This window comes from Trematomus bernacchii, unplaced genomic scaffold, assembly GCF_902827165.1.
Source record: "Trematomus bernacchii unplaced genomic scaffold, fTreBer1.1, whole genome shotgun sequence".
Taxonomy (NCBI): Eukaryota; Metazoa; Chordata; class Actinopteri; order Perciformes; family Nototheniidae; genus Trematomus; species Trematomus bernacchii.
The window spans coordinates 1,930,413-1,957,460 of record NW_022987685.1 but is presented as its reverse complement, the minus strand read 5'-3'; the positions used below and the strand labels follow the sequence as shown (position 1 = coordinate 1,957,460).

The 27,048-nt window shown below is 43.7% G+C and overlaps 2 protein-coding genes across 3 annotated transcripts in view; one reads left to right on the top strand and one right to left on the bottom strand.

Annotated features, from left to right (window-relative positions):
• The window catches only part of pcxb (pyruvate carboxylase b), a 286,683-nt gene that overhangs the window by 78,883 nt on the left and 180,752 nt on the right, over positions 1-27,048 (bottom strand). The gene's annotated exons all lie outside the window — the stretch shown is intronic.
• LOC117487855 (leucine-rich repeat and fibronectin type-III domain-containing protein 4) overlaps positions 4,581-27,048 on the top strand; it is a 35,704-nt gene continuing 13,236 nt past the window's right edge. The window contains 6 exon segments of the mRNA XM_034136583.1: positions 4,581-4,733; positions 20,431-21,036; positions 21,134-21,296; positions 23,349-23,519; positions 24,543-24,704; positions 25,404-26,117. Of these exon segments, the coding sequence (XP_033992474.1) occupies positions 20,457-21,036; positions 21,134-21,296; positions 23,349-23,519; positions 24,543-24,704; positions 25,404-26,117 (1,790 nt within the window). The 5' untranslated portion in view covers positions 4,581-4,733; positions 20,431-20,456.

The following is a 27,048-nucleotide window of genomic DNA, read 5'->3' as shown; positions in this document are numbered from 1 at the left end:
TGCTGGACCTTGCTTTGAGGGAGGTCTGGCTCGGGAGGTTAAAAATAGACTGGCCCACAAACAGCAGGAAGAAAATGGAGTGAGAGTGTGAAGAGGAAGAGAAAAGAACATTCAAATAAAAAAGTGATATGCGTACAAGTGCTCTGGAAGGCAAACGCTTCAAATGAATAGGGATTGGACGCGCAGGAGATCAAGAAGTGAATGAAGGACCAAAATTGACTTTCTGGGTGGAAATTGTGAAACAAGAAAAACCAATTCCTCCAGCCAAATATCCTCCCTGCACTCTCTCCGATGTTTCATCTCCAGGAGGGGACTGTGTGACAAAATAGACCCGTATGTGAATGCTGGAAACAACTTAATTCCAACATCCAATATCTAAAAGAGGTTCTGCCTGAGTAATGGCACACACACACACACAGATATATATATATATATATATATATATATATATATATGCACCCACAGCCACTTTTCGATTAAATGCCGATTCCCTGCAGCCACGGGCTCAGCAGAGAGATGAAGTGCTCGGCCACCGTTTGAAGTCCTATCAGCTACACATGTTCCTATCGCCGCGCTATCACTCCATCCACTTCTCCCCTCACTAACCCCTCTCTTCCTCACTTATCTCCCTCATGCCCCAGAGATCCGCTCTCTCCTCTACCTCCCCTTTCCTCCCACATTGCCACTCATGTGCTCTCTTAATCATCAGAACTCTGTTCCCGGTCAGACCCAGAGTTGCTGGAGGCACCTTCGCTTCCGCTCGTCATACCAGCAGACTTTTATCTCTTCCTCTTCCTCCTTCTTAGTCCCTCTCTTAACCCTCCATCTGTGCTGAACATATTCTGATCCTTTACTTAAAGACATCGTTTTGAAGTGGGGCTTATCCATAGTGTATTACCACAGCAGTAGATCAGCCACTTCCATGTTCTGCAAGGTGAAACTACAGTTTTTCTCACAAGGAGTCTGGTGGCTTAGAAAAGGCAGAGATACCGGCTTCAGTTGCATGACAGAAAGGGGAAGGTAAAGCAGAGAACATTTTCTAAATTTAGCCAACACCTGACACCAATATGGATCTTTTAGTCGTCTCAAATACATTTTGTGGCTGGTATTCAAAATGTGACTCAAGTAAAGGTAAAGAAGTATTGTCACAACAATGTAAGTATCAAAGTATGCAATTTAAAGAATGGCAGGGATGAATGATGTAATATATACAGGTGTAAACAGTGCATTTCATTCAAACTGTTTTCGGCTACACATTAATACACAGTTAGTGTTAGTGGGCATGAACAGCAGCAGGAGTACGGTGGCCCACAAGGTGCAAAAGCTCAACATATTCCCATTAGAAGAAACTCGCTGCAGCTCCAGAAACATCACACATGTTCACAAACACATGCAAATGAGGAAAAACATCTTCACCGACTTGACAAAACCTGTGCAGCATTTAGTAAACACAACTTGACGAAAACACGTGCAGAAACTAAAAGCGCTGCATAAGCAAAAAGCTGTGAATAAAAAGATCTGCAAGAAGTTTGAAACACAATGGAAACCAGGGGACACTAAAAAGTGATGCACACAGCTGGGAACGGGGCTCTTGTTGACGTTCGGGATTATAAAGTTGGCCTACTGTCACTCTTGTTGGGAATGTGCCTAAAAGTTTGGCTTATTTGAACAATGTGATCGGATCCCTTGCGATATTACTAGGTTAGCTATCACCGAATGTCAACAAGCGCTCTGGTCCCCGCTGTGTGCATGTTTCGTCAAGTGGGAGAATGTTTCTAAATGCTGCGCATGTGTTGTCAAGTTGGTGAAGATGTTTCTTCATTTGCATGCGTTTTGGCACTTTTGTGTTTTTATATTTGCATCGTTTCAAAGTGCAAAGTGTTTCCCCTAAAGGAAATGCTTTGGGTCGTTGTAGCGAGTTTGTATCGGTCGGCCACCAGATATAGGACTGACTTTGAATAAACTTCCCTATATTCATTGAAATGGAGGGACATTTAACCAAGTTCAATTCTGTAGCTTAATCATATATTAACATTATTCAATAGTTTAAATGTGTAAAATGTTATGTTTAGTTTACCTTCCACTGCCCTCAATAATCATTGTTACTCATCTCTTTGATTTTACCCTCTTCTTTTCCCATCCGCCCCTCCTCTTGGTTAGAATTCCTCCTCTAAAACTCCATCTTTCCTTTCCTCCTCACCTTCTCCCCCCTCTTTCTCTCTCCTCATGTTCATGCCTCTCTCTCTCTGCTCGCTCTGTGTGTCTCTCTCCCTCTCTCTCTCTCAGTCCGTTGCATGCCACTGCCGGAGCCGGATCACACTCCTCTCTTCTGCTCCTCGTCGGGACACACACTCTTCTTCACCACATAAGGACAAACAGAGGCAAAAGATCAAGGAAAAAAGCAAGAGCATAAAAATGGATAAATGAAGTGCTGTGACTGGGGAGGAAAATAAAACGGGAGAAAACCTCCCTGAAGGAGAGAGATTTCAAAAAATACTCCCTGCTTTTTGTGTTATTTTTCTCTCTCCCTTCTTTTTTTTACAGTGTGCCCTCCTTCATTCAGTACCTGTTCTGTGGGATTAACATGACTTAAAATTCAATCAGCCGGCAGCCTGACGGAGCAGCGACAGAGGAGGCAGACAGAGCGCTGCAGCTGTCGAGACCGAGAGAGGGGACGACCGGCGGGAGGAGAGAGAGAGAGAGAGAGAGGGGGGGGGGACAGACAGCGCCAGATAGAGATACAGGAGAGAGAGAGAGAAGGGGGGAGAGATGGGTGTTTTTCCACGGAGCTGAGATAGAGAGAGAGAGAGCCGCGGAGACAGGGAGATGTGACGGTTGCAGGAGCCACCGTGGAATGATCCGAGAAATAAGGTTAGTGATTCCACCTTTTTCATCCGGAGGAGGGAGAATAAGACGTGTTGGGGAAAAGGATGAAAGGAGCAGAGGGAGACTTATAATTGTTTTAGTAGTAGTTGCTTTTGTGAAGTGAACACGGAAGGAGAAGATGCCTTAGAAACGGAATGAAAAGGAAAAAGATTATCAAGGATTTCCAATTGGAAGAATCCGGCTTTATATGCAGCTGCAGCACGGATGCACACACCCCGAGGAACACACTCGCGCAGAAACACACACCAACACCGAGTGCAGCTTTAGAACGAGATAATGAGATTGTCTTCTTCAAGGTGTCGGCTTTTGGAGTTTGATTGACAGGCAAGTGAGGGGAGGGGAGGGGGGGGCAGACTTCTGAACTGTCTGACATTCATGGCGCTGATCAATAGCCCAGTTGTTTCACTAGGCTGTGTGTGTGTGTGTGTGTGTGTGTGTGTGTGTGTGTGTGTGTGTGTGTGTGTGTGTGTGTGTGTGTGTGTGTGTGTGTGTGTGTGTGTGTGGAAGAGAGAGTGAGAGGGATGCAGAGGCTGTGTGTGCTTGCAGGAGTGTATCACTGCATGACTACTTAGTGGTTGTGTGTGTGTGTGTGTGTGTGTGTGTGTGTGTGTGTGTGTGTGTGTGTGTGTGTGTGTGCGTGTGTGCGTGTGTGTGTGAACAGGGCCAATGTCTGCAAATAAAATAAAAGAGCCAAAGGCGCCTGCTGAGAAGCGCTAAGAGGGTCTCAGAACTATTGATTGTATTTGACAGACAGGTGAGAGGGAGAGAGGCAGGTGGGGGGCGAGAGACGAAATTAGAGGTGGCATAGTGGGGAAGGAGATTTAAAGAAGCCATAAGAGAGGATGTTGGACAGCAGCGGTCAGGAAAGGGGGGATGACTGTGAGGTCAGAAGAGGAGGACATGAAAGTGATAATGGGCTCAATGTGTGTGTGATCCATGCGAGTGCACATTAATGGGACACATGTACAGTGCAGTCAGTTCACCCTGTCACATGTGTCTCCTCTTTCTGCAGGTTTTCTAGGCATCCCTCCCTCTCTGCACCTCCCTCCAAGGTCATCGATGAACAACTAATTCAAAGTGGGAGAGCGAAACACGCGGCGTAGAGCGTGGAGAGCCTCAGCGACACACCCTGGAAACCACTCGGGGAAGAAGTGAGTGATGAGAGGAAGAGGAGGGAGAGCACCGAGTGTGTGTGAAAGACGAGAGAAGAAGACGGGGCTGCATGAGTGAGGGGGGGAGAGAGAGGGAGCGAGAAGAGGAGGAGGAAGGTGGTGAGGAGAGGAGGTGAAGATTGCCGCCCACTCCAGGATGCCTTTTGTGTCGATTGACAGCTCCACAGAGAAATGCAACTATGATGGAATCACATCCATAAATAGGATTTAAAGCCAAGTGGATCTTTTGCCTGAAGTCTGGGTTTTGGAATACCTCAGCCGGATTCAGCGAGTACCAGAGCAGGATTCAGCGAGTACCTCAGCCGGATTCAGCGAGTCATTCGGGATTCTCCAGGTTTTTCTTCACCTATAGAAGCCCTAAGAGGATATTGTGGGATTTCTGCAACCCTCCTTTTTTAAACCCGACACTGACCCACATCCGCCTCCTTTTGATGTGTGTGGAGGCGTGTGTGTGTGAAGGGGAGTAGGACAGGTTCAGCACAATCACACAACCCTATTCTCTCTTCCCCCCCCCCCCCCCCCCCCCAACACACACTTCAATCCTCCTCCCGCTGGCCTAACACAAGGAGAAACACCTGGGGCGAGATCTGTGCTAAACACAACACACACAAACACACACAAACCTGGATAACATGTGGAGCTGATTCGGATTACAGAGCCGCACAGACGGAAAAGGTAACGTCCATGTTGTTTCAAACACACACACACACACACACACATATATACACACACACACACACACACACATACTGTTGGCATATATTGTCCCAGTAAAGGTGAATCAATGTTTGCATGGTGAGCCCTCTTGTGCTGAATCATTGAGCACATCAATGCGGTGAACACCAGCACTCACTGGAATGGGAACTCTTTGTTCTCACACACACACACACACACACACACACACACACACACACACACATTGGGATACACACTCTCTCAGGCCTATAAATAATGAACAGATGAGCATCCATAACAAAAACACAAGAGGCAAATGTCTGAGTACATATGGACACACAATCAAATCCCCCACGTGGCACACAATTGTATGTTTCTTCCCCTATGCTTCTATTTTAATCCTGACCCCCCCCCCCCCGCCCCCCTTCTTTTCCCTTTGCTCTACATACTGATAGTCCTGCTCTCTCTGTACGTGTGTGTTTCTGTGTGTGAGTGTCAGCCAGCTGTCCTGTATCAGATTACTCGCTAGTTGCGTTTTCGCTTGGCTTTCATCCGTCACCTTTATGTAAGCTCACCTGTGTGTGCATCATGGTGAGAGTGTGTGGATGCAGGGCTGAGAGTGTGTGAGTGTGTGTGAGTGTGTGTGTCTGGCAGAGTAACTCTCCCTTCGTTTTGTATTTTATTTACGTAAGCTTGTCTGAGCACACATACACAGATTTGGCACACTGACACAGGAGATCAGGCCAACGGAGAGAAGATATGGGAGGAGAAGAGGGCAACGAGAAATGAATGGAGATGGGAGGAGGGGTGACGGGCACTAAGAGAGGTCAGATTATAGGATTGCACTAAGTAGAGTGATAGACTTCTTCAAAAGACAAGGAAAAAGAGAGAGAATAAAGGAAAAACAGGGGGATTAAAGTGAAATAAGGAAGAAAGAGTGAAATGATGGCGGGTTTATGTTGGGGAATCACATCAGAGGATGGTATGATGGAAAAGATTGAGACAAAGGAGAATGACTTTTGAGAAGACACTAAAAGACTGAAGGATTAATTGATTAACTGATAAGTGAGATAAAAAAGTCTTGAATGAAGAGTGACAAGACAATAAAATGGATTAGAAGGCGGCACAATCGGACCAAATGCTAAATGATCTGCACGGAGATACAAATAGAAAGCCATGTGAGGAAGAAATGACTAGAAATGACAGATGGACGTCATTGTGTAGCTTTTACACTGTTGTACCATTGGCTATAATTAGTTTACCATGACCCCAAAAAGTCTGTCAAAGATCACCAACACGTTCAACAACAAGTAATGAGATTTTTACAGATGTTACAACAAGGGGAATGTGTTGTACCATGAGGCTTCTCCGTGTAGAGACGAGCCAATTACCAGGCTAACTTTAGGGGAAAGTGAAATTCTACCTTGGAGGAAACGTTGATTACCCTGGAAACAAAAGGTATCCGGCACAAAAACAAAACAACCGCATGTGAAACTATTTGTATGAACAATAAGTGTTTTTGAATAAGTGAGACAGGGCTCATTAGTTCCTCTGTTGATAGTTTACAGCAGTTTTGACTCCGGCTTTGAACAAGGGCAGCTCTATTTCTGCAAAGATGATAACTGGATCCGGTTTAAAAGTGTAACAAAGGAGGCTTTTTGATATCCATTAAGCAAATCATTATAATTCTATAATTGGATTTGCTCTCCAGCTAGTGATAGTGAGGAGAATACAGAGCAGGTAAGTGTCATGCGGTTCAAACGGGGAAACAGAGGCGGAATGAAACGAACATTATCCAAATGATCTTGTTAATCATGTGTCTGTCACTCGGAGGCTGCAGTGAGGGAGAGGCAGGAGCAGATGGGATGCTCACTGGGGCCTCGCCAACACGAGCAGACCGGCAAGTGAATGAAGGAGCAGGGAAGAAAAATGGCTGGCAATGGACCACTTATTGAAAGCAAGTAAGAAGCGGCTAAATGAATCGACCAGTTGCAAGGCCTCTCCCTATACTCAATCTCTGCTTTCTGGTATAGCACGGCACATATGCAGTTCCTAACAAGCCAATTTACCAATAACATTCTTAATTTTGTATAAATCGGGTCCCTGAACAAAAGCATGCTCACTCATTTCTGGTCTGAATTTGCAGCCTGAAATGAAAACTGTCAGATTTGATCAGCTGTAGCTAGAGAACTCATTAAGCTAATGCTAGCTGTTGGTTGGTTGGAAAAGCGGTCTCCAAATGACTTATGAATGTTTCCAGACGTTTAGTTTAATAAAAAAAAAGGATACTGCAAAGGCATACTTAAAAAGGACTGCATACTAAATATCTGGCTAGTTACATTTTGTGTTAGTTTAACATATTTGTCCCCTTCTGAGCAGGGTTGTGGAAATACTATTGGCTTGATTTAGATTGGACCTGTTATAAGGGTGAAGCCTTGGAGAAAGAATAACCCATTAAATGTTGGAACAGATCTGAAAATACAGCGTTACTATTCCAATAAGGCATTGGTGAAGGTTTTTCTCTCTTTGATTTCTCTTCTAGTTTTTAAGCTACAACAGAAAAAGGCATTTAGGATGAGAGCTGTTTTTCGGGATCCATGTTGACAGCTTCAACAACAGAGACCGAGTTAAAGCATCTAAGCTGTGATTGGCTGTTTTCTGTTCTGGGGAGGGTTCTGACAAACGGTTCATTTAGGAATAAGGAGTGCAAAGGAAGGGGATGAGGGGGGAAAGATTGATATGAATTGATCAAGGAGAGGTGACCAACTGAATCCCCACGTGTAGTAGATACAGGAGGACAACCACAAGAAACAGAGGCACACAAAGACATCAGAGACGATGATAAATGAAAGATGTAGGGTGTCACACACCTTTCTGATTCTCCCAGCTCTCAATCAAGGCGAGAAGTGAGAGATTGGAAACCCTGAAGCAAGGGAGACATGGTCAGTGTCAGGAAGTTTGGCGTTTGATGGATGAAAGGAGGGACGAGTGAATGACAAATGGCGGAGGGAGAGGAGTGAAAGGCTGAGGAGGGAGAGACGGAGAATCAAAGGATGAGACATCAGGACACTGTCAGCAGCTAAAGGAAGAGGAGAGTAGATGATGGACGGAGGGGTGAGGAGCGATAGCGTGATGAAGAGACGTAATTACAAGACGGACTGTTTAAGATAGGGAGGAACACTCAGAGGAGGAAGAGAGACTGAGTAATGAAGAATGTAAAGAGGTGGTGGATAAGAGGGGGCGGGGATAAGGGAATAGAGAGGAAAGGAAACTAACAAAGCACTGGGTGATTGATGAATGAATGACATTAGAGGAATGTTAAAAGAATGAGTAATTAGACTGTAGTAAGACGGGTGAGGAGTGTCAAATAAAAGCATGGAAGGAAGACGAGTATGAAAGGAGAGATGAAGGAGTGACTAAGAGGCTCCCCAGTCAGAGGTGGAAGTGACGCGTCAATACATTAAAAAAAGCGTAGTGCAGCGGTAAGTTAAGATAGAGGGATGAGAAGATGAGTAATTAAACTGTTGACAGTCTGTTTAGGCACAGCAGGCGCCTGATGAGCAGAACAAACTGTAACCACAGCAACCGCTGGAGACTGACGGAGGGGAGTTTTGGGGAGGGAGGAGAAATGGGGGAAGAGCCAACTGTGAAAGAGTGTGTGTGTGTGCGAGGCAAATGGCAAGGGGGAATGGAGAGTGGGAAATGAGGGATGAAAGAGAGCATGAATAAGAAACGAGGAGAGGAGAGGAGAGGAGAGGAGAAGGTGAGGAGAGGAGAGGAGAGGAGAGGAGAGGAGAGGAGAGGAGAGGAGAGGAGAGGAGAGAGAGGTCGAGGAGAGGAGAGGAGAGGAGAGGAGAGGAGAGGAGAGGAGCTGGAGAGGAGAGGAGAGGAGAGGAGAGGAGAGGAGAGGAGAGGAGAGGAGAGGAGAGGAGAGGAGAGGAGAGGAGAGGAGAAGAGAAGAGAAGAGAAGAGAAGAGAAGAGAAGAGAAGAGAAGAGAAGAGAAGAGAAGAGAAGAGAAGAGAAGAGAAGAGAAGAGAAGAGAAGAGAGGAGAGGAGAGGAGAGGAGAGGAGAGGGGAGGTGGAGGTGTCTGCAGGTTTTAGGAAATGCATAAAAAACGATACTCCCTCGCTGGGAAATTCACAAATCGGGATTAGAAGGATGTCCACATATCTGTGAAAGATTATTCAGTAATACTGATTTCAATCTATAAACCCACATTTCAATATTCGGTTTAGAAATATTGTTCAGATATGCAGACTGGTTTACAGGATCTCACAAAGTACTTTCTTCGCTAATCCTGCTTTGTAAAAGAATACCAAACCTGTGGAGAGGGAAAAGGAAGAGAGGGCATCCATGTACACACATAGGATGCGTTCAGGGCCAGTTAGGAAAGTGCATGTTCATATCCAAGCCAGCACTAACACCTGTTCAGCCTTATAAGTCTAAAATGTGAGGAATGGGTTTATTTAATTTAATGGAGGAGCAGATGGGTTGCATTTAGCACACTGAGGCTCCAACTACTGAGCAGCTTCATTATTCATCTATCTGTTTATGATTTTGTCATTAGAGGTTATAAAATGTCAGAAAACCGTGAAAAAAACAATGTCTTAAAATAAAAAAAACATGGTACATCTCAGGGGTTTTTGCGATTCCTTTAGGCAGTTCTTGGATAAAAAAATTCAACAGTGACTTTTTGGAAACATTTGCAAGGATCCATCCTCTTGCAGTTGGTAGGAGCCCCCCTGCTACGTGTCGGCACCACCTCTCTGACAGCTGTGTACTCGACACATGCAGTAGGTTGTAAGATGCTCAAGTGAATCATGCTGCAGAACACAGCGTGGGTGAACACTGTCAGAAGAAAAGCGGGCTTGTACTTAGTCTACAACGCATACAATGTAGTCAAAGTCTGACAGGCGAGCACAGAGCGTCCCTGCCTCTATCAGCTCTGCTAAGCACCAGAATATGAGACGCAGTGATAAACAAACTCAAGGGGAAACCGGTTTCTCTCGCTGGCTCATTGCAGCACGCTGTTGTTCCGCCTTTATTAGTGTCCCACATCAGGCAAGAGAAATCTCTTTGTGGTGAGTTACAACGCGGTTTGTGATTCATGATGGCTTAGAGTAGCCTCAGTGATCAAACATGTCTGATACTAATACGCCACAACAAAGTAATCGTTGAAAGGGACTTCATTCCCCAAGCCACCTCTTATCCCTAGACTTCTGTATTTTCCTATTCCTGTTTTATAGCGTCGGTAGAGATAAGGGAATGAACACAAGAGAAAAAGTAAGAAATACAAGAAGAGTACAAAGTGAGCCTGCCCTCAGCTTAGGCAATGCTAAGTTGACTATCACAGATATGATGTTGACAACAAAATACTACGTGTTTCTGTACAGAGAATCATGCAAAAGAACAATGTTGTATCATGTGTTTAGCACAGATGCACATTTTCTTGAAAAAAGCATTGAAAATTAATAATCAGCTAAAGAAATCGTAGTTTACCAAGACCAAAACTACCAATTAGTCTAAAAATAGACTAAAAGTGGGATGCCCTTGGAAAATAGGAGATGCCTTAGTGAAGAAAGAGTTGAGTTTATGTATGTGCATGCTTAGGATTAATCAATACATCTATCAAAGTGATTCACAGGCTGCTCGGCATGTCATTATCCCACTGTGCTGGATGCAGGGCGCTGATTGGCTAACTATTCCCTTACTCAGGATTTCCCCTTAGAAAAGTAGGAGCCCTGCTGAATCATCAAACTGCCACTTATACACATACACATACACACACACACGCACACCACACACACCCCAACACTTTTTGCCATGCAGTATCCCGTCGTGTAAGCCAATCATGTTCCATATAAACGACGCCACAGGAATTCTGATTGGGCTGGAGATGTGGTGTGTTTATGTGTCTCTTGATCGTCCGGTGTTTGTGTTGAGGATCGCACTATTTTCTTGATTACCGTCAGCTATGTAAACACACACAGGTGCACACAACACACACTGCAAATATGGCTGAAATGCAAGAATGAAGATGGACATGGTGGAAATTGAGAGAGGGAAGAGATGAGGTAGCAAGAGGATGGAGGAATGAAACGCATAAGGAGACAGAGAAATGAGGTTTATAGACAAAATGGTTGGGCCAGAAAGCCCCAGAGAGGATATGAAGGAGGGATGAACAGAGGAGGAGGAGGAGGAGAGCAAACTGCAAGCGTGTTGTGTTCAGGGTGAGTGGCAGGTCAGTTATTTTGCTACACTTGTGATAATGTGTGTCGTGCAAAGGCAAATCCGAGGGCGTAAGCAGAACTGTATTTTAAGTATGTGTATGAGTGCAAGTTTGTGAGTGAGAATTTGTGAGGAGAAAATTAGGATTAGAAACTGAAGTTGGAGAGTTTTCTTGCATGACCTGCTGATGGCTGCTAGCCCAACACACGGCACAGACAATTGACAGAAATCCTAAAAAAAAAACAGCCTACTGCACTACCACACAGGAACATAATTACAAAATTCAAGCAGCATTCATTTTCCAATCGGACACAGTTTGATGCAAACACTGGGACACATTCCAAACCATTACAGGTGGGCCTGACGGGGTCCAAATACATAGCCTTGAAGTATGTCATTACATGCAGACTTTATTTTAGCATGAGTCCAACATTCTACCTTTTTTTGGCCTCTACCATGTCATAAGGTAAATACCAAGCTCCTTAGCTGCTAAATGCTACACTATGTTCTCAAGCTAGTTGTAAACTGGGTCTGGGAGCTGATTGCTTTTCAGCAGGTAGCGAACTGTGTTTTTTTTTTTAACTGATACAATGAAAAAAGCTGCCTTCTGGTCGAAAAACGCTACTAGACGATGAACTGAAACTAAGCATTGAGATCTGTAAAGATATAGGAACTGGAGATTGAGGTAACACTTTCTAGGATAACCTCCACAAGCAACCTTTCACATACATTGTAGGAAAAATACTGATTACAGACACAAATACAACGCTTGCATGCACATAGAGAATGCAAATCACAGATGCCCAGATCATTTCTCCCACATTCAGCACAATTTGGAATCTGCATCAAAAGATGAGCATGTGGCAAACACAAACACAATCAGCTATTCATTTTTTGTCTTTATCAGCCCCCATCTTAAACCATGTTACTGTGCAATTTAATTAGATGCAACTGTGCTATTGCCATCTGGAGTAAGGGAGCATCAAAACAAAGCAGTATTAAGCCGCCTCTCTGGCAAAGATATGACAATTATGCAGCAATACAAAAATATTTCCCTCCTGGTATAGCAGTGCTGCCACTCCCTGAGCGTTTTCATTGCTTTATGTCCATGACTGTATCCGTAGGACTCTTGAGAGATATATAGAATGAGACTTCGCTACAGAGGGACTTTCACAAATGATAATGCTGTGATCCCACGTTGCAGTGTAGTGTGACATTGAAGCATTGCAAGAGAAAAATAAACCTTCTGTGTGAAAGAAAATGCACAAACAACCCCAAGCACGAGGCAGGATACCACTACACAAATACTGATCTTCAAGCAAGACTAAATAGTGGATATGAGTTACACATTGAAGCGAGGGCTTCATAACGGATCATGTAAGGGCTGCTCCCTGGCATGATCCGAGCCAGCGAGGTGCCAAGGAAAATCATTGTCACCTCTGCTGTTTGCCAATTCAATTTACCTCCCAGAAAATGTGATCCCCGAGCTGTGCAGCCGTGCGGGTTTTCAAAGGGGAGGAAACTAAATTACAAAAGCTCGGCAAGGAGTGGGAGATTGGCTGCCACAGATATATCACAACAATGTTAGAGAGGTGCTGAGGAAAGTTTGGTCGTTGAGTCGGTGGATTGCAAAAAGTGTAGTTTATTATGTTAGCAGTTAGATGGGATTTGAAAGTTTTTAAACAAGTTTCATAGGGTCATTTATCATTTAGTTTTATGAGGATAACTACTAATAAATTCCACTTTTACCATCCTTTATCTATTTGGTCACTATTGCTTTGGATATTATTTTCAGGAAAAATTATGTGAGGGTTTGGATTCAACTTATAATTATAGTCAGTTATTTTTTTAGATTAATCAATCAACTCTTTGTTAAGAAATGTCAGAAAAAGATGAAAAATGTTTGTCGTAATTTCTCAAATGACAAGGTGATGTCTTTAAATGTCAATCCAAAACCCAATGAGATTCACTTTATTATGCTAAGAAGCAGAGAAAAGGCGTACAACTCCGTTGAGAAAGGCTAAAATAAACATTTTCTTACATGTTTGCATAAAAAATTACTTAATTAATGGACGGTCAAAATACTGGGATTATTTCTCTGTCTAATCACCGTGGCTCTTCTCAACAGCACTTTAATGCTTCATTGCCCAAGCACTAATGCCCAAACATTTGGAACAAACGGGAGTAGGGTACCAGGGGGAACAAAAAAACCTTTAGGGGGGCAAAGATGTGAGCCGTGACTTTAAGTACAAAAATCTACTCCAGTTAAAAGTCCCATGAGTTCAAGGTCTACTTAAAGCTGCGCCACTTGAGATTTTCTTGTCCGTCATTGCACAAATCTTAACGGTTCACCGATTCACAGCCTGTGGTAAATCAGAGCGTTAACGCTGCCTCCTGGTTTTAAGAATATCAGACGCTTCTTGCTGCCTTGCATTTGTACATCAGAGAAGATGACTGGTTTCTAAAACAGGAATACTTCTAACAGAATCAAAAGGTACCACTGCTTTTCATCTTTCTAACAAAGCTCTTGGAGTTAATTAAATACTCGATCGCTTATCTGTGCGGAGTAGATGCACAGTGTGGGAGCCTTTATAAAAAGCACAACTTTAAATGCTCCATATATATATATAATTACTATGTTTTCACTTCAAACATAATAACTGCTGAAGTGTTGCCATGTTAGAAGATTATAGATACTTTGTAAGAAGTGCTAACTTAAGATAAGGTGCTGTAGTAGCCAAACACATTCTACAATTTCCCTCAGTTCTGATCAGACGCTCAAAACTCAAATTTCTCAACATCAAACGTCTGATTTTTTTCAGTCCTCATACAAGAGCTGTGAAATGTGCATCAGCGAGACAAAAACAAGTATTTATATAAGCATTTAACGCATAAACTAATGCAGAAGAGTAAAACGTAACAAACAAAAACATTAAAAAAATCTGACTGTGCACCGTTCCAGGAATAGAAACAATACAAATCTGCAAAATAGGACGGCTTAAGTCAGAGAGGGTGGTGCATGCAGATGGGTGTACACATGCTGATACTGAGCCACACACACACACACACACACACACACACACACACACACACACACACACACACACACACACACACACACACACACACACACACACACACACACACACACACACACACACACACACACACACACACACACACACAATTTCAAAAACAACATAGAGGCTTGGGAAGAATTAGTTGAGAACTGTATTATTTCGGAGCCCTGCTGTGCAAAGACTGCAGTTCTTTTATTTGAAAGAGAATACACTTCACTTATTTTCTCAGATTTCCCATTTCTCTTCCTTCACCACAACCATTTACCTCAGGGGTTCTGTGAGTCTTTTCCATCAATACCCCCTACCTATACAGCGAAAAAAAAGCAATAACTGTACAGATTAAAAAACAAATTAAACGTCAAGCAATGGGAAAATACACTGACATCTTTTCTTTTGAGACGCGCACACCAACCCACCTGCTGTGAAATAAAGACAACGTAGGCAATTTACGGGGAAAACATGGGATCCAATCCAAGTATCTCCACCCATGGCTTAAGAACTACCAATGTGATTCTTGTGAGCAGATATTTGGATATTAAAGCAAGTAAACATGTCCTATTTGAAACCCAAAATACAAATATGAACCAGAAACCTGAAAACCTGACCTCTTCCCTCCTCTTGATCTTTACCTCCTCCCAGTCTTCTCACCTCCCTCTCTGCAGTCTTCTCCTGCCACCATGATGCTGCAGCCTCACAAACTCACTTTCAACACCGCTCTCCCTTTCCCTAATCAAATCCTCTCTCCCCTCCCTCATCCCTCTCTCTGACAGTGACGGATGGCGGCCTTCACCCTTTTATCGCCTTTACATATTTCTCTGCCCATCCGCTTAACGACGCACATTCATACACACTGACTCTTCATCCCTCTTTCTTCCCATCTTCCTCAAACTCCCACTCCCTCCTTATTCACTCTCTTCCCACCGGGGTTCATTTTGCTCCAATTCTACACTCCATCTTGTGCACTCCTCTCCCATTTTCCTGTCTCTTTGTTTCTGTATTTCACGCGGTATTTCTTTTTTTTGTCCGTTTCCATATCCAATGTTGTACTCCTCTCCACCGCGCTTTCTATACACTCGGGGAGTCTAAAGAGGACCGAATACGACAGAGGAATGACAGTGGAGTGATAGTATCAAAAGGATGAGTGGGCCTACAGTACACACGACTGCCGCACCAAGAGGCTATGTGGGCGTCCTTTTGTTCCTTGCCTGGAGAGGCAGAGAGAGAGTGTGCATGTGTCGGTCTCCCTGTAATTATGATTGTGTGGGAAGACTGTTTTGGTATGCTGCCGGTTGTTTCTCTATGCACCTAATATCAAGGGTCTGGATTATGAGTAAGAGTGCATGCTAGGAAGCTTTACTTTGATTGAAGGACCTCTGTGTGTCTGAGTCCATATATTTGACTTTCAGAGTAAATGATGCTCTCGTAAACCGATATTCAGATCACATTTTCTTTAACTCTTACCTTCATTTAGCCACACCTAGTAATCAAACATTACATTTGTAGGCAGAGGCTTTGACTGGAGCCTCTCTGTGGATGTATTCTCACTCCAATCAGATCTGTGGATTACTGTGCTTGTGATAAGTGGCTTTCGAGAGCTAATACAAATCCCCTTGTTTATAAACACTGCGACATTCCCTAAGTCGATTTAAGTCGATTACAGGCTAATGGCATTTGCGCGCATTCGAGAGGGATTCACAAACATATATGCAGACTTGGAAAATATACATATGAATCAGTATTCATCAACATCATCGAGGCTGGCATTTAACAGGGCCTGACATTTATAATAGTCCAAAGCGAATGAAAGACTGTGACCAAAGAGGGAATTAAGCCCTAAAGTGCAATAGGTCTTCTGTGTGAGATAACAGGCGGACACATTAGAGCCTTCTAGTCATGCCTGGAACACCTCCTAATTGCCTGGGTTTTGGTTAGGTTCAAAAGAAACACCGTTAATGGAAGTTCATCGTTCCAAAGTGTCATATTTGACCGGGTTTGTCCTGGCATAAAAGAAAGAGTCACCCTCCTGGGGCTGCGGTGGGCGCTTAGAAGGAAACTTCTGGAAGTTAAGTTAAGGTTATGTTCCTTCGAGTCGTGCTCCAACACCGAGCAGTTCCTTCCACGGACGCTTTTAGCTGGTGTTCTCACTCTCTTTCCACCCGCCTGTGTGTTGCTCTCTGGAGGTTTGAAGGTTCATGCAGGGTAGCGCAGCGATCGAGATGTCCCAAAAATAGAGGAAGCAAAAGAACAAACAACAATAGCGAAAAAAGCGAAGCGTTTGCAGACCCTTAAACGGCACATACTTTTAAAAACACATACACCTAGCCAAATGCACATTTCTTTTAATGGGATTTTCACACACGCCCGCACACAGGGTGTTCTTGAAAGTTTCTGTTAATTTCATCTTCTCCGTCTGATGTCTTTTCATGTCGTGATTCAATCCTCTCCTCTCCTCTGTGTGTCTCTGTCATCTATCTTTCATTGACTGACTCTTTATTCTTTCACACCCCAAAAAGTATCCAGCAGGCATGATATCAAAGAGGTGTTGGCCTTTTTGCTCTGTGTGAATGTGTGTGTGTGCATGTGTGTGTGCTCACATCTGTGCATCCCTTCTTATTGCAAATTCAGCAGCAAACTCTTAAGAGCAAGGGAAGGGTCCCCAAGTGCAGGGAAATGTCACATTAAATCACACACACACACACACGGTCTAGACCAGCATGGTGAGGCTAACCGTATGCATTGTGAGTAGATAAAAGTTGATGGTAGACCCACACACACTGTACCTGTTTTCTGCATCGGTGCAATGTGTAAGATAAGACTGTATTGATCCCAGAGGGGAAATTGTAATGCCTCAGCGCTTAAGTAAAAAGACCAAAGAGGAAGGTGAAGATAAGGAAAACTGATCTCAAAAGCTACATTCAGTACACGCTATATAAATCAAATGTGCAGTTTCAATGCAGCAATGTGGATCATTATAAGTTATCTGATATGTCAAATATCTCGTATGAACTACAGCCCAATGATAAACTGACTCACCTTATAGGGTATCATTTTCGCATTTATTCTTTTTTATGCCATGATAAACTGAATATTTGAAAAAGATAAAACAAGCTAGAGACTTCATATTAGATTCTGGGAATTGGTGATTGGAAATGCGACGTTTTCAGGCTTTTTTTCTTCTTACATATTATAGGATAACGAAAGAACAAAAACTAACCATATTATGGTTGTAAAGTCTATATTAGGAAAGGTCTTCAACTCTATAAAAGGTACACTGAGTGGGGATGCAATCAATTAAAAGTTTGGCCGGCTGAAGTAGAAATGTTTTTATTTAAAAAAAGAAACATTTGATGGCACCTACTGCTGCATATTTGTGTCAACTCCTCTTGAATATATTTGCATAAAAGAGCAGCTATTTTCCACAATATTGAACATTCAATTTAAACTACATTCTGTGGAAACGACTTAAATCTTTACATGTTGTGTCCAAACGAGTTAATGTTCAGACACCACGCCTCAGTATACCAAGTAATGCTCTTAAGAAACACCCTACATACCTGTACAAATCAATCACTTGAAGGATTACCACCTTTAGATGTGAGAGACGAGTAACACGATAGATAAAGAAGCAAGGATGAGAGAGGGGGAATGAGCAGGAGGGGAGGGGTGTAAATGAATGGGACAGGGAGCTATCCATCACTCTGGGCCAGATCGATCACTACACGACAGATCGGTTACACCCAACCTGTGCATGTGTGTGTCGGAGAGCTTCGATACTGTACTGCTCTAGGTGCAAATGAGATCGGCTCACTAATAGAGGGTGGAGAAGAAGGCTAAATCATGCGTGGATCTAAGAGTTTGTAGGAGCAGGAGAGGGAAGGAGACTTGGAGGGCAGCAAGTGATAGAGACAAGACAAAAAGATGGGTAGGGGAGGTGCAGGAGGGGAAACATCAGGGAGAATGTGGTGTGGTAGAGCTGTGACTGATAACATTGTCGTACTCAGGTTGCCTCAAGGGCAGACAAGACAGAGAGAAAAGAGGGAAATGTGGAAATGTACAGAGGAGCCAGAGGGGTAAAGAAGAAAGTGAGCAAGGATGGAGACGCAGGAGAGAAACGGATAGAAACACACAAGGAGGGGCACGGCAGTGAGAGATAAATGGGAGGGGATGGATGGCAGAGATACAAAGAACTCTCCGTGGTAATAGAGTCAGAGGAAGAAGAGGAGAGGGAGGTAAGGAAGAGGGTTACTGTGTGCGACAGGGAAAAGATGGGAGGGCTTTCACAAGGGCAAGGCAGAGGCAGCAACAAAAGACAATGCAGGTAGAGACAAAGATAGAAGAACATGAGAAAGAGCTCAAGAGGAAGTCATGATGAGAGTGAGAAAGAGAAAGAGAAAGAGCAGGGCTGAAATAGAGTAAAGGAGGGATGAAGGAAAGATAAAGGTCAAATGACAGAGTGGAGACACACAGGTGGCGCAACAGGAGAGTGCGTGAGTGTATTGACATTCAGCGAGCCGCGGGCTAAAGTAAGCTGTCTGAGGAGCAGACATTAGCAGAGCCCGGGGGGGGAGGGGGGGGGGGGGGGCGCTGGTCCAGCTCAGTGTACGGCAGCCACCGACGTTATGGCCGACGCGTGTTCACCCACAGTTCACTTTTTCTCGGGCACTTTCACTTTTTAGTATTCAAGACTCAACGGGAGCTCGGGATGTGTTGTCACTGCAGGCATTCGTGACTCTGCCCTGCCCCCCCCCCCCCCCCCCCCCCCGCAAACCTCAAACGTACTAATGCTGCATGCAAGTTTGTGAAACTGATGACAACGGGCATGAGGAGATTTCTATCTGTGGTACCATTTCTAAGTTGAGCTTTAGGTTCCTGGTAGTCATTAGAGCTCCCTACAGCAACCAAGCTCTACTCCAGTATTAAGAGCTAAGTAGCAAAAACAGACAACAAAAGCAGTGTTTTCCGACACATCAGTCCTTGTAGGCTATTAAAGGTCTGTGAATGGACACAGCTTTGCCTTTCTTCCAAATCAAATAGCATCTTTCTCCTTAACAACAGTAATAGCCCATCAGTGTAATGTTCTGCCCAAAGACCCTATTTCAAAAGGAAATGCATGACATTAAGGAAGCAATGATACCATTCATTGGAGCCTAAAGTAATCCATAAGTAATGTATTTCCGTCAAATAAGACGGATACTTCTTATCTCTTTCATTTATTTGCTTTAACAGAGAAAGCTTTTAGGTCAAATGTATCATTTCAGGCAATAGTTTTCTTTATCTTCACGAATGGAACACTTTAGTCCGTGTAATAGAGCCGCCATTCTGAAAGCAAACCATATATTCGGGAAGAGGGTGCAAACTTCTGCTTTCGTATCGATGCTGCTTCAATATCCGAGCTAAATTGTAAACCCCTCTTCTAGCTTCACACAGAAAGAGCAAAGCTAGCACCTAATGGAATAAATATTGAGCCGGCAATTTGAGTCAACCTGTAAAGTCAGCATGATATACGGCCGTGTCTTGGCGTTACTCAAAGTATTAGGTTGCATACAATATATATCACAGTACAACCGCCCGCCTCAGGACTCGGCTGCACGAGTTCCCAGATCGCTCGGCATTAAAATGCAGCCGCCTTTCTGCACCGATGCTCGTGTCTCTGTCTGTCTGCGTCTGACTCCCTGTCTCATTCTCCGTCTCCCCAGTCACAGAGGCAGTGACTGTTATCAACACTCCCTGTCACTCTCTGTATCTAGATGACAGTTGCTATGACAACTATTATGCATGCCAATCAGTGGCTGTGACTCATCTCTACACCTCATCACATAGCTGTATTAACTGTTGTGCAGCACAAAGAATGTGTTAGTGGGTGATTTCTGAGATTATAATGGAGGTGTTGTAGGTCTTGCAATTCACTCAGACTTTAACACCAACACTGAAAAGACTGCTGACCCAGTTTGATTCTCTGACCCGCAGTGTTGAGAAGGTGTCCGATGATATAACAAGTCAAATCCTCTCTTCCAGGTTTCTAGGTAACTGTTACTATGGGGACTGTCTGTGTTCAGTCATTTGGGATGTTGTTGCTAGGCGATAAGCTGTAGTGGTGAGGAGGTGCAAGTGTATATGTAAGAGACACAGCAAGAAAGCATGTATTGCATGGGCGTCCACCATTCCTCAATATGGATTTTATTGTATGCTATGAAGTGAGCATTAGAGCAGAGTGGTGCTCATTTTAGAGGAGGCATAGCCCACACACTCTGTGTAGATCAAGGTCCTGTTCTAGCTCTGTCTAGTCAGAGTAGGTGGAAGACAGGGACGCAGAATAAAAACACACTTCAGACGTCTCTTATGAAACAACTCTGTCTCAAACCTATTCTGCTTTTTTTCTTCCTGCAGGTCTGTGGATCGCCAGGTGTTCTACCATGCCTGTCCCCCCACCCCTCAATCCCTGCAGACAAAAACACCTGCCCCACACACACCTCCATCCCGAACAAAGGGCAGAACACTCCCCTCCCCTCTTTCCTCCATCCATCCCCTCTCTTTCTTTTCTCCCCGCTCTCCTCGTCTCATCTTTGCCCTCCTCATCCCAGCTCGTCCACTGCGCGTGCCCCAGGGCTCCGAAAAGAACACTTCCCGAATCGGCCCCTTTCCCGGCGTTCCACTGGCTGTCTCTGGTCACATGCTGCCTGCTGCCTTCACTGATTGGAGCAGGGGAGACGTGGGGCATGGTCTCGACCTGTCCCTTCCACTGCGTGTGCCGAAACCTTTCCGAGTCGCTCAGCACGCTCTGCGCCGACAAGGGCCTCCTTTTTGTCCCCGTGAACGTTGACCGGCGCACCGTGGAGCTGCGACTGGCCGACAACTTCATCACGGAAGTGGGCGGGATTGACTTTGCCAACATGAGCGGATTGGTGGATTTGACTCTGTCGAGGAATACCATCAACCTGATCCGACCCATGACCTTTGGTGACCTCGAGAGTCTGCGCTCACTGCATCTGGACGGTGAGCCGAAACAGTCAAACTATTCGAAGAAAAAATACAATCCTGCTGATTAAAACTATTTGGATTTGGTCAAATAATAACATCATTGTGTGTCTAGGTAATCGCTTGATAGCAGTGGGACCCAGGGACCTTGCAGGGTTGGTCAATCTGCAGCACCTGATCATCAACAACAACCAACTGATCAAAGTCTCCGTCCAGGCCTTTGACGACTTCCTGCTCACACTGGAAGACCTCGACATGTCCTACAACAACCTCAGGAGGTAAGCTTTGCCTTGATCACCCACACGCATCAAATGTACCCTGCTGTGCTTTGTCGAGTAGAAACTGAATGTAATGCTCTGCTCAAGCGGTCTCAAGCGAATACTGAAGAAGCACAGCTCAGCTCCCAAAATGTCAAGGCACAGTGGAAACACCTATGATCAGTCAGCAAACATAATGAAGAGGAACCGGCTCAAACTGCTGAGGCCGGGAGGAGAGGACTAAAAGCTCAGGAAAGTCAAAGTGAATCAATTTTGATGAGGTCCTAATTTTCTTTGACTTCGATTTTGTTAAGATTTGATGAGTGGACGTCTGAGCTGTGAGTGTGGATTGCTACAGCTTTTCTAAGCGGTTTGCCATTTACCGCACTGGGTAGCACTCTACTCATCTCTTTCTAGGACAATGGAGACGACATCTCTATGCATTCTCCTGGACTAAATTAGAAGTCAGAACAAAGAACATATTCTCCATCACCCTTCTATTCTCCTCTTCACACTGCCTTGATGGATTCTGCAGCTTTTAGCTGTCAGTTCTGATTAAGACGTTTCATTCGTCTCCTCTACACAAGCTCTCTGGACGCTCTCCAACATCCACCAGGCTATAAGTGTAGAGCTTTAATGACCAATACATTAACAGCTGCTGTTTGCGGAGTATTCTTTACAGACAGATGTGAGCCTGCGTCACTGATTCTTTCTTTATTTGAAGGCCTCAAAGGCCCTTTAGTAGAGATGTATAGAGTTGAAAGGGGAAGACAGAGGGGAGGACATTGGCTGAATGTGCGGCCAGCTCGTATCCAAACAACAATTATTTCTAATGAAGGTTACAAATGCTCAAAGCTGGTGACACATCACGAAATATGAAAACAGAGGAAGAGATTATCCTATCTATCTATCTATCTATTTTAATCGTGGAGGAAAATTGTAGACATTTGAGTCTTTGAATGACATAAATACTGTTTATAGCAGAGTTTTAAAGCAAGTTGGTTGAAATGATTATTTGTTGTCATCTGCTCTACCTTCAACTGACTTCTGGCATGTTTGTAAGATGACTTCAAAAACGAAATCAAAGTGTGTGTGGGTTATAATTTAGCCCATATCAAAGAGACATCCTTGTGCAACAATATCGTGCTTTATTTGTCGGTCTTTCTAGTCTATGCCACAAACATGATTAAATAATCAAGCCTTGCTTATTGTCCAGAGACATTATGCTTTATAGACAAATAAAGCAACCATCTGCTGTTTGTTATAGCAGTCAATAATTTAGCATTTTTCCTTTCCCTTTGAAATAATTGAACTAATTAATTCAATTCATTTTATTACACAAAACTATCCCCAAATTGGCTTTGAAATCGGTAATGTGGTACTTTGTGTAGTGGCAGGTTCTCTTTGTTCTGGGTACTACGAGCGCTACATTGTTTATCAGAGAGCAAATGTTTCCTCTGCAAAACAAATAGTGTGCTTAAGTAGAAAAACACACTATAGTGAAGTCAACAATAACAAGATGAAACCAACAGTGTAGACATGAACCCAAAAATAGGACTATTTCTTCCAGTTTCGTCACATTTTAGGTTTGATTTCATTTTGCCTGTTGTTCAGTCAGTTTTTATTTAAACAGTTCTTGAGTGAATGCCTCCACAAAAGGAATACTAAATGACTGCCGCATTAGGTCACAGATGGGACTGGTGTAGTCCCACAAAACAGAAAGAATGAGAAGGAAAAAGAGCATCTGTTGTGTAGTCTGTCATTGTTGTCACCAGTAATTAGTCTTCGCTTATTCCCATTTTCCACAGACTAACGTAGAAGCATGCTCAGAAAATAGAGTGTAAATGTTGACTGATATATAGCTTACTGTAATCAGGTTGGTTCCCTATAGAGTTATTTATCCACAAGGGACACTAACCATCAAAGTGATTAATCCTCACAGCTGCTATTTCCTTAAAGGATATGCTCTTATATCAACTCTGAAACAAATAAAAGACAGACTTTGGCCCAATGTCTAATAATTCAATGAAACTCACTTTAATCTCTGAATATCCCTCTTTCTCCTTGCTACAGGGTGCCGTGGGAGTCCATTCAGAACATGGCCAGTCTGCACACTCTCAATCTGGACCATAACCTGATAGACTTCATAGCAGAGGGAGTCTTTGGAGAGCTGTACAAGCTTGCAAGGCTGGATATGACCTCCAACAGGCTCCGCACTCTGCCTCCAGATCCCCTATTCGCAAGGTAGCTCTTATGCTTTTCTTTTATGTTTCTCTAGGACGTGACTTCGGGGAATATTCTGCAAAAAACGACACTCAAGAGCTACCAATTCCCACTTACTGAAAGACAGGGAAGACATGTTGTGTACAGACATCCTGTAAACAAATGAAACTAAACCCTGTCAACTAATTTATTTCTTTATTTTATATAATTGAGGCAGTGGCTTGTTCCACCCTATGCATGGCAAAGATAGTCACAAGGGCAAGTGGCTGCAGGGTGAATAAATAAGGCCTTCACAGGTCTCTAGTGCCCACTTAGTGGCAAGTCATACATTTCAAACTTTGGAAATTGATTGTCGGAAGGTAATGAGGTAAAAAAAAAAGAAACCCACACTCATTGTAGAGGTGCCAACTACCCTCCAGCTAACTCAGGAATACATATCTCACAGAGTCCAGCTGTGACAGGAACTCGGTGAACTTTTTCTCAGCTAAACTGAGATTTAAAGCAATCTGTAAGGGGCTGTTTAGTCTTATGTTGCATCTTCAAGACAAGGACCGTCGATGCATGATAAAACATGAACAAAGCCATAATCTGCGATAAAGATGTATTCAAATCAGGCCTGTTTTAACAAAACAAAAATATAGTGATCACAGCAATTCAAATAGCTTTGTCAAATCTGGGTCCAATTTAAATTCGACTATGATTGCTTCGTTATAAAGCTTAAAGCTTACATCTGTCGTTCCTCAGTTTAGATCCCCAGTGTAAAGATCCATCTTCCACAAACTTGCTCAAGAAGAAAGCTTACCAGAGTACTGTTTTCATCCTTGATATTTGCAAATTATAGCATTTTTAATTTAAGAAAAATTGTAAACTATAAAACTGCTATTTTGATAATCATGCTCATAAGGTAAGACATGTTCGTACACTATTAACTGGATTGATTTCCATCTACCGATCAAGAATAAAGCATTAAAATTGACTTTTTCTCTGTTAAGGCTTACAAACGTGTTGAAGTAACCAGATGTTCCTTTCTGCTATCATCTTCAGGTCCCAGACAGGTGCAATAAGTCCCACCCCGTACAATGCTATCACTAGCTTAAATTTTGGTGGGAACCCGCTGCACTGCAATTGCGAGCTGCTATGGTTACGGAGGCTAATCCGCGGGGACGACATGGAGACGTGTGCCACACCTCCTCACCTGGCTGGAAGGTAATCTTTTTTTTGTCCCTTTCAAGTTACGGACAAAATGTTTATCCTGATCCTTTAAATAATTGAAGCATTCTCCGAAGTCAAGGGGGGGGGGGGGGGGGGAAGAATAGTGGGTGATGTTTAACTGGGTATAATCAGTCATTTATCCCAACCTTGTCTCAAGACCCATCTATCCTACCAGTACCGTTTTAGCTTAAATCTAATTAAAAGGCATAACATATATTGACACCTTAGTGGCAAACACTCACAGGAAAGGTGCAGTAGGCCTTAGGGACTTGGTTTTGAAGCAGTGATGTGGTATTGTTGTTGTCGTTATACCGCAAACGTTCCCCTCCCTGCATCTTTCTGCAAGACTCTAACCCTGCAGCCAACAGTATGGAGTGAAAACAAAGGATTGAGGAGGAAAACGAGCATCTGTTGTTGTCATCTGTCATGGCTGTCAGCATTCATTACTCTTTGCTTAGTCCGGGTTTCCGCAGGGGTAGCATGGGAAATTGTTCAGACTGTTGTGCATTACTGAACTTAACCATTTAAATTGATAGACAAGAGCACATAGATCTTTAGGTTAATGTACCACATTAATCTGCCAAATCCACCTCGCAGGGATAAAAGAAGACAAATTCTTGTACTTAGCCAAAAAGGTGATTCTGCTCTCCTTGACTTTCTCTTTTATTGGCTCCATCCTTCTTTGTCTCTCAGATATTTCTGGTCGATTCCTGAGGAGGAGTTTACCTGTGAACCACCACTGATCACTCGTCACACTCACAAGCTGTGGGTGCTGGAGGGCCAGAGAGCCACGCTCAAATGCCGTGCCATTGGTGATCCTGAGCCAGTAATCCACTGGGTTTCCCCAGACGACCGCATTGTTGCCAATTCATCCCGGACCAGCTCCTTCAGCAATGGGACCTTGGATATCTTAGTGACAGTGGCCCGCGATGACGGGGCGTACACGTGTATTGCAATAAACGCAGCGGGTGAGGCAACTGCCACTGTGGACCTGAAAATAATCCCCCTGCCTCACCGCGGCGGAGCAGGTGGAAACGCAGGGAATAATAACGTGAACACCAAAAACACCGGGAACGTGACCAATGGGATTTTACGGACCGATCCGGGCTCTTCTGATATCAGCACAGGTATAAACGGAGGGATTAACAATGGAGCAGGACGAGGAGGGGAGGCAGAGGACGGAAAGAAAGGTGGAAGTGAGGACGAAAGTAGCAAGGCCTCTGAAGGGGTGACGGCCGATGGAGGGAGCATGGAGGACGAGGAGGAAGAAAGGAGGGTTGGAGTACAAGGAGTTACGTCAACCTCAGCTCAGGTCCGATGGGATTTGGGAAGTTTGTCTGCAGTTTACGCAGTCTGGATGTATCAGATACAGTACAACTGCACCGCCGACGAGACCCTCATCTACAGGTCAGTTTGACTTTTGCTTTACTCACTTGCAAACCATAAGAACCAACGTGATGAATAGTACCTTTTACAGTCATTTTCTGACAGTCTTCTGGGGGAAGGTGGATTTCCTGTCTCCATTCAAAACGCCATAAATATTCATCCATTACAGCACGACACTTCAGTAGTGCACCTTGTACATGGACGAATCCTCAAGGGATGGATGAATGGGGAGACAGATGAAGGCATAGTGGGGAGAATTAAGTTAATAATTTAGCTCCATCATGGTATGACACTGATTCCCAACAGGTGGGTAATAAGTGAACATGGGAAGATAAGTGGATGGTCGTTAGATTTAAGGGAGTTTCCTTGGAACATGAAAACACCTAGAGGCAAGGAAATAGTGTCTGACTCTGAAAGCCAGGTCTGTCTACAGCTACATTTGCCAGCATTAATGGACATGCCTGATAAAGTAAAAGGATCTTTATGGGATATGTCATTTTTGATTTGAAGCTACATTTAAACACTCAGTTAGCCATGTCATTTTACATTTAAAATGAGATCCCTTCACACTTAACTATCCGTGTTTACTCGCCGTGCTCTCAGAGGGAGAAAAAGAATCAAACATTTATGAAGACCAGATTTGAGGTTAAGGGCTGCAATGTTGTTGTTACTATCACAAATTATTTAGGAGACAACTGACACACCTTGGCTTGTAAAATGGGGTTACATACTGAAAACAAATTAGTAAAACTGCCAATGTTTGCTCACTTTTCCACACATTGCTGTGAACAAATGTGTGAACAGTAGCTTTCCTGTTAATTACAAAGTACTGTGGACATGTGTAAGCCAGTCCCTGAAAAAAAAAAGAAGGATAAGGTTTTAAACCCTCTTTGCCAACACCATTAAACTGCGTAAAATTAAACAATAATTTGAGATGAATATGCAGAGTTAA